We start from the raw sequence: 8,814 nt of genomic DNA on the forward strand, positions 1-8,814 counted from the left end.
TTCACTATGTAAAACAAAAGATGACCTTGAGCCCCAGACTCTACTTCCCCAGTGTTGAGTACTACTATGCTGGGCTTGAACCTAGGGCTTCAGAACATTCTAGGCATGTATTCTACCAATTGAGCCACATCTCTAGCACCCTTCCCCCCACACACTGCTTTTTCTTAAATAAGGTCTTCATCCATAGCCCTGACTGGTCTAGAATAAGGACACACTATTATTTTAAGGCTGTCTCCTCTTTCAGTCTCCTGAGTGTATTACAAGTGTAAGCTTCCACACCATGCTGGAATTTCTTGTTCAACCCTGTTTGTTCTGTGGTGCTAAGCCCAGGCCTTCAATATGCTTGATAAGAGATTGACTGAGTTCCAGCCTCCTTTTGTGGCTTTGCAATTCAACAGTATGCACGATGTTCTGTATTATGGAAGTCAGTTTAGTAGAGAGTTTAACAGAGAATTGGGTTTTCCTTTGAATCCAGTGTCAGTTACTAACTTTATTGACTTCCAGCTCCAAATTTCCCCTTCAGAGTTTGCTCTAGGATACTGGCCTGGGTTCAAGGCAGTTAGTTCTCTTTTGTTGGAGCAAGTGTTGAGCATGCCGCAGTGGCAAAGGGCAGCTCTTTTGGTTGGGGTGCTGCGTGTGGGGACTCTGAAGGCGCACTGCTCAGCCTGGAGTGCAGGGTGCAGGCCTTTCAAGACAACGTATACCTGGCTTGGGTTCCATCACAACCTGCAATGGCCTCTTGTCCTACTGCCCTCTATTCTAGGTCTGTGTGCAAAGCAGCACCGCACTCCTTATGTGGCCACCCAACAACGGTGTGCTTGGATCCTGGCTTCAGCCACTCTGAGAACGTCTGTGATTTGGTGGGCTGAAACCAGTGTCTTCAACAAAGTGTGAAATCATAGGGACTGAGCTGCCCTGAGAAGTGTCAAGCTACATGCTATTTGTTTGTTTGTTTGTTTATTATGTATGTCTATTATATTCCTGCATACATAATTTCAGACAGGGTCTTCCATTGGCCTGGAACTCGTAGATTAGGCCAGGCTGTCTGGCCGGCAAGCCCTCAAAATTTGTCTTTTTCCTTGGTGTTAAGAGTTACGGTGTTCCTATACTGGATTTTTTTGTATGGATGCTGGGGACTGAATTCCGGCCTTTGTTTTCGTGCCAAGTACTTACTGAACTCTCCAGCCCTTTATGGTATCCCTTAGACTTGTCTGTATTTTCACCATTATTTTGCTATCATGTATCTGCTTAATAATTCCTTAACTCAAATTCCATAACTTCTATTGAATTACTATGTGATTTCTGTTCTGAACAGACCCAGACTAATCTAAGACAAACAAACAAACAAACAAACACTTTGCTTTTAGTTTTAATTTATACTATTATACTCTATGTTAGATTTGTTAAAAGGCAAGATCAGGACCAAGCAGGCTATAATAGGTGTGCATGGCTTAGAATCCTTTCTCAGGAACAAACTGCCTTTCAACCTACTAAATTCATTTTTTTAAAAATTCAAACACTTTTCAAATGCTAGGAGAAAGCTTTTACACAATAGCATAATACTTTAACAGAGAAGAATGAATTCCAAGTGTCAGGTGATGTTTCCGTTTAACACAGTGACGTTCATACTTGGTCTCTATTCTCTATTTCATTCAGGTCAGACACTGAATACTTTCAAGCAAACAGGGACAATGCTTCTAGAGTCAAGATGGTGTCAACATGGGGTCTCACAAAAGAGAATTTTTATTTATGCAAAACTAATTGGCTATGACATCACTGGAGAGCCTTCCACTTTTCTCATTGACCTAGAGAAAAGTTAGTTTCCTGTTGATACACTAGTCCGAAGCAAAAGGCACACGGTAAGGTAGTAGAGCTAATTTCAATATCTGAAACAAAGAGATTTTTGAGTAAATTAGGAGGGCACCAGGGGTGTGGAGACAAGCATAGAGAAAAGCGGGGGAAATGGTGAGAGCAGAAAAATCTAAATTGTAGTTGATTAGGGAACAGGTAGAATATGAAATGAAAAACTAACTTGGCATCCAACTAGAATACTTTGAACACAGAAACAGAAACTGTCTTTAAAAACATGGATCCCTAAGAGATGGTGTCAATCAATCCCTGAGTCTGGCATAGAAGTCGTTTTCCTTGGGAACTCCATTTACCATAACTGCGAAATTGAAAAATTAGACCCTCTGTGAATTCTAAATTGTTTTATTTTTTCTCCCTGAGGTCAATAATCAGCAGTTTTCTGACATGGAAATGTTTTATTCTTCTACACTCAACAACAGCTCCAAGCTTTATTGTGAGTAATTACATGTAGTTATAGACAGGAAAAAAAAATTGCTTTCTTGGCAAAGTGTAATTTAAGAGGGCTCCCCCAGTGCTCTGACACCAGTGCCAATCGTAATTCGATGGTCCTTCTCCTCCCCCTCCCCCCCTCTTGTCGTCTTCCTACATGTTCAAGGGCAGAAGCCACCTCTTTCCTAATAAGTACTGTGTGATTCCACTACCTATACAGACAGTTCCTAAATCATGGAACCAAGAATAAGAATCCAATAACATACAATACAACATGGCAAGCACCAAATTGTCTTTATAAAATTAAGCTTAGAAAGCAGATACTCATAACATTAAAAATAATCATATACATGAGTTTGGCATTATGGTACAAGCAAGGAATCACAGGACTTGGGAGACTGAGAAGGGATTTTAAGTTTCAGGGTAGTTTGAGCTACATAGTGAGATCTGGCCATGAAACAAAACAAAGTGTACAAGCTTGTCATACTCACAGGCCACTCTGATACTTGGCACTTACCGAGTTAAGCTCTCTCCCATTCACAGAGCCCCATGCCCCTGCAGCCTGCTATTCTGTTAGGTAGCCATGTGTCCGGTTCCTTTCCTCTGTTAAATTTTAAGTACTGCACAGGAACCATTTTCCCCGGGAGGCTCCCACACTTGGGATGAAACCTTCTCTGCGGAATTTTGGCACCCTATTAATTAGTGGTTATGAGTAGGAGCTGCTCTCTCTCAGCAACTCCTATTCTGCCATCAGTCAAGTGTGATTCTGTAATAAATTTCCACAAGGCAAACTATTTCTGGTAATTCTCCCTAATTAACACCAGGCCTGCTAATAATACATCAGCGCCTATGTGTTTCTGATATAACCAAGATCTTGTCTGAGAGTACTCAAAAGGGGGAACTGCCAACCTAAATTAAGCTTTTGCTGGCAAAAGGATTTTATATGTGGTCCAGTTAGAAAACCTTTGATAATCTTATATTGGGGACATGCAAGTAGAAAACACTGACTGGCAGGGAGGCTTGCTCTGGTTTCTGCACAGAAGGGGGGTTCATTGTGAACACACAGTTGAGACGTAGCCTATAAATCTCAGACTGGATTACTGTTTCTTAACGAAGGAATGACAGATCTCTTATTCTGTCGGTGCATTTTAATGTGCAATGACGTGATTGACAGAAACCAAACAGCAGCTATTAAAATGTCAGATGCAGACTCGATGCCCTTAAAAGTTTGGCTTCTGGAGTTTAATATACTGTGAGCAAAATAGACTTGAGTTCCTTTCCCATTCCCAATGTGTAGCCTGCAACAGAGACATCCCTCTAAATTTACAGAGTTAGGAAAAATAAAGTTCCCTCAAGCTGATAGACAAAAGAGTAAGAGATGAGTGAACCTACCTAGTAATGCCTAGTCAGCTCATGAGACTGAGGCCATGAGATAGCCTGGCTAATGCCAAATGTGAAGAGCAAGAAATGTCCTGTGATTATGATCTATGACACAACAAGGCATGATATTATGTCATTGCAATAAATAGTTTTAGCAGTAAACATATTTAAAGGCAGCTTATCTACTAACTTGCAAACATGTCTTATACACACTGTACATACAAAGAGCAGAAGTAAAAGCAGTATTTTCAAATGTTTAGGGCACTGGGATTGGCCAACACCGTGGCAGAGACTCGTCAGGGGTTGTTACACCGTCTCCAGTCCTGTGATGATGAAATGTGACTTCTCCCCACACTTACTAAAGTGAAGCACAGAGCACCCAGAGAGAACAAAAAAAGCCAGGTGTGCTGTTGACATCACGGCAGTTGTTTATTGAGTATGTGCTCATTAAAGTATAACTATACAGATTACATTTCTCATGTGATTTTTTTAATTAAAAATATATCCAAAAGCAAAAGAGCAGCTATACACAAACTTTAAAATGTGAAGAAAGAAAAGACAGCAATTGACAGGTTCAGCATTTTACACATAAGTATCTAAGTCCAGCACCTCAGACACTGGAGGCGAGGGACAGACTGAAATAAGGGTACATTTGTGAGAGGCTATCTCGTGTGTTTTCCTTTGCTCCAATGGAGATGACTAAACTGCAAATGCCAGAGAGTAGTAATGTTACACTGAACTCACACTGCAGTAATTACTTTTCTATGGGAGTGCTTCTAACCTCGAGTTTCTTAGAAAGAGTACATTCTGTTGCAGGTAATTTTAAACAGTTTTATGTCAATATTCAAAGGTTTTTGTTTACAAATCTTTTGTTAAACAAAAATGGTTCCTTTTATTTTAATACCATGGCTTCAGTTTTACCTGGGGATGGTAACCTTTTCCATGGAAAACATGGAGAAACAAGGAACAGAAGCAGATTAGTACTGTAGCAGGCAGCAGGCAGTCCAAACAAGTAGAGAAACAGTATCAACGTGGGCCCATCAAAGTCTGAACAATGAGAAGATGAATGAGAGATGTAAAGTCATGCACGATGGTTTGCATCTGGGCTTTATCGAGTACAGCCTTCAAAATAGCCATCTCACAGGAGCAAAGCTCGGAGAAAACTTAGTAGTGAAATAAATGCTACTGACACAGATGACTTCTGATAAACACCCAGGGAGCTTGACAGAAGGGTAAAGTGCTGGGCCACACATCTAAAGATCCATGCTGGTAAACAAAACACAGCAATGCCCACCACAGGCCGCTTCTGGCTCTGGTTAGAGCTCATCTCCCAGAGGTCACTGTTTTAGGAATGGATATAAAACGTGCCATAAAACAGGCAAAGAATATAGACACAATGCCAAATTACCAAGCCATACTAGCCTTTTACAGATTAAATTCAGAGAAATACAGCATTATAAAATGCAGCATTATGCTCTACAAGTAACACATACACGTAAAGGCTTAATAAAAAATGTGATATCCTTAAAGAAAGAAAATGTTATAGGAAATCAAAGTCGAAGAAAAGTCTTTGAATATGCAAATGCCAATGAGTTTTCAAATATTATCTTCGCACATCATCTAAAAGACAAAACAAAACTACCATATCAAAACAAAATCACCAAGTTATTTTGTCATATAAAGCCAAAGTCCAAGATTGAGGTCTGAAGTACGCATAGGAGTCATCAAGTCTGACACTGATCACTGCAGCAGCACACAGGCCTAATGTACAAAGCTCCAGCACTGACTTCTGAAGACATTTCCTGCCTCCCTACAAGCACAGGTGAGGAGGTAACCTGGGCTACTACTGGAGAAGCTTCTGGTTTGCAATGTGGTATCACCCTCACTGTTCATTTATCCCCCAGTTCATTACTATCTGCATATAATATAAATTCACTAGACCATAGATTAGCAGCTTTCACGACAGATCCTTGAAAGTTCTTAGGGAGGTTAAACAAATACTGTAGTCTAAAGATATCCTCTCTACTACCCACACACACCCACACACCCACACACACAATGCACAAGTGCACTTCAGTGATGGGGCAGCAGGAACCTGGGAACTCTTATCTGGATTTTGAAAGCACCTTATCCCCACAGATTTAAGCTATAACTCAGCAGGATCACGCGCTTTTATTCATTGTAGAGACAAAGAAAGTATGGAATGCCATCATTTGTTTTCTTCTTAGGTAGTGAGCCACCCTGCACAGCTGTCTCCCAGTCACTTTTCTCACTACAGGCGGTGCCTGCACGAGGCTCTACTCACATGAGGAACAGATGACAGGACCATGTGAGAACTGCATCATGGCTCACCCTTTCTACCAAATGCCAGAAACCAAAAGTTGTCTAACTCAGCGATCACACAGCTAGAGGAGATTTACTTACTGATAGAAAAGAATCCCAAACAAAAAAACAAGAAACAAAATCCCAAAACAACTCCAAAAAAGTAAAAAACACAGTAACAATATACAGTTGGATCTTATCATATTCCTCAATCCAAAAAAAAAAAAAAAAGGAGTTCAAAAGGAGTTTTTGAACCGTCAGTTAAGAGACATAGATGTAAAAACGAGTCAGCTCGTTATCAGAAGGTGGGAAGTGGTTCTTTTAACTTTCTACTTGCACTTGCTTTACTTCCGTAATTCCTTTATCTTCTACCTACTCTTTTCTAAAAAGGAGATAAAACTATTAGAGTCTAACACTACTGAAGTATCTTCATCTCAGCATAAGGGACGAAGAGCATGGCAGTCTAGACCAGAGCCATATACAATGCAAACAAACTGCTCCCTGTGAAGAGCGGCCAGCACCTGGGAGAACATAAGAGATCACACGATCCCTTACTGGCACAACACACTTTGATCAAGAATTTCTATGGCCCCTCTCACTGAAAGGTAAGACCAAAGCAAGTACACTCACTAAACAGGAAAAGATACCACCTACTCGTAAATTTTATTTAAACTTCTACTTACTATTTTAGAGATAAAATGGGTTTATTAAACAATTATTCTTATTAATAAGGTTTAAGGCACTTTTATTGCCTTCTGTGGATTCTCATAGCTACTATTCCCCCAAAAGTATCATTTCAGCATAAAGGCTAGAAACTTTTAATTCTAAAATGTAATCCTTTGCTAATTTATTCTAAGATGAAGTTAATAGCCAGGAAATTGATTTTTATAAAGGCTATTTCATGGACAGAAATACTGGCAATTCATAATAAATGCTGAACTGTCTGTTACTTTCTAAAGCCAAACGTTTTCTCAGATTTGATTTTTAATGTTGGAGTCTATCCCTTCAGGGCTATTATTACTTGAGAACTCCATATAAATATTAAAACTAGAAATTAAATGGCAATTTTAATTTTCCTCCTTTTTCTTCAAATTTCTTCTCTTTCCTGAAACTGCTGATTTTCAAAAATTCACAGAATGAGCATGTTTTTTGCAAAGCGGCTTGTCCTTCTTGGAGAAAAATGTCTGCCCTTCCAAACTTTCACAACACACCTGAAAAAAAAAAAAAGAATCATTATTTAGAAGAATAGCGTTATTTAAAGCAAATCTCCCAGCGGGAAATGACTGCCCTTGAATGAGCAACATTACAAGTTCTTTAGACAGTTGTGTGAGACATGCTGACACTTCATGATTACCATGACATTTTATGTCATTTTTGAAAAGCAAAGAATGATTTTTCTTTCTAGAACATAGTTTGATTCATTTAAATAACAGATGATTGCTTTTCTTTACTTAGAGGAAAATACTTAGTCCCAATGAAAATTTTAATGCACCAAGAGTCATATTGGTGTCATATTCTAGCCAATTTTTTTTTTTTAAATCTGTTTCTTCTTATAGAGAATTAAAGCATTCAAAAAGGAACACAGCTTAATTCTTTTGTGAAGCATGAGCAAGCCCAGTCAGTGTCAGTCTGTCCTATAGCACACTAGCCATAGATTCTTGTTATTATGATTTGTTCATCTTTTAGTATGTGTATGTGTCTGAGTGTGGTACGTGCATGAGTCAGGTGTCTTGGGCACCCAGAGAGCCCTGGTTGTTAGCTGCCTGACATGGATAATGGGAGTCAGTCCTGGGTCCTCTGCAAGAGCAGTAAGTGTTGTTACTCACTGAGCCATCCCTCCAGCCCCAGTAGGTTGGTTTTTAATTTACTTCCTGAACAAACTATCCATTCAAGAAAGAACTGATTTAACTTGATTCTACACTGACAGTATCTGCCTGGTAAGTGGTTTTGTGGTCAGGCTACCCACACTTTTGCTGTCATGTTCTTTCTGCTGTCTTACAAGTGACGATGCTCATGAGAAGATCTTCCTGAGAAGGAAAATACACAAAAGCTGCTTTTTATAAAGTTTATGAAGTCTAAAAGATGAATGAAATAAAAATAATGAGCACAAAGGTAATGGTAGGAGAAATCATTTGATTTTACCTTTACCTAATTCTTTTACATGCTGGGTATCAAACACTGTTAGATATGATTAAATCTAACAAAAATCAAATGCTGGCATGGAACAGCTTTACTGAAATATTAGCTTTCTAAATTATAAAGATTATCTTATGCTAATGTTAATCTTTTGATGTATCTTAATCACTAACCCACCCCCCCCCCAAGCACTAGGTACAGTCATGCACACCTTCCATTCCAGATCTCTGGAGGCAGAGGCAGGTGGATCTTTATGAGTTCAAGATCAACCTCATCTATATAGCAAGTTCTACGTCAGCCAGGGTACAAAGTGAGACCATGTCTCTATAAAAAGCTGTTGGGGATAGCTCAGTCAATAAAACACTTGAGTTTGATTCCCCAGAAACCATGTCCAAATGCTGGGCTTGGTGGTACATGCATGCTTGCAATCCCAAGACTGAGAAGTTGAGGAGAGGAGGGTCCCAGGAATCTCTCACCAGAAGCTCTAGCCCAGCTGGTGGCTTCCAGGCCCATGAGAAACTCTGTCTCAAAGAATGTGGCCTGTGTTGTCAGAGTGACACTTGAGACTGTCCCTCAGTCTCCACAAACATGTACACATATGAACACACACATATGCATACAAACACACATATATACACATAAAAATAAATAAAATCAAACCCCAAAGCACTAAAAAAA

General features: G+C 39.6%; 1 protein-coding gene across 3 annotated transcripts in view; it reads right to left on the reverse strand.

Moving 5' to 3' along the window:
* Positions 1 to 4,083: 4,083 nt before the first annotated feature.
* Positions 4,084 to 8,814, reverse strand: part of Pdlim5 (PDZ and LIM domain 5) — a 163,924-nt gene continuing 159,193 nt past the window's right edge. For all 3 annotated transcript variants that reach the window (XM_031375680.1, XM_031375679.1, XM_031375678.1), the window contains one exon: positions 4,084 to 7,211. In XM_031375680.1, coding sequence (XP_031231540.1) covers positions 7,122 to 7,211 — 90 coding nt within the window. In that variant the 3' untranslated portion in view covers positions 4,084 to 7,121. The remainder of the gene's footprint in view (positions 7,212 to 8,814) is intronic.

The sequence above is a fragment of the Mastomys coucha genome, unplaced genomic scaffold (genome assembly GCF_008632895.1).
Source record: "Mastomys coucha isolate ucsf_1 unplaced genomic scaffold, UCSF_Mcou_1 pScaffold16, whole genome shotgun sequence".
NCBI lineage: Eukaryota > Metazoa > Chordata > Mammalia > Rodentia > Muridae > Mastomys > Mastomys coucha.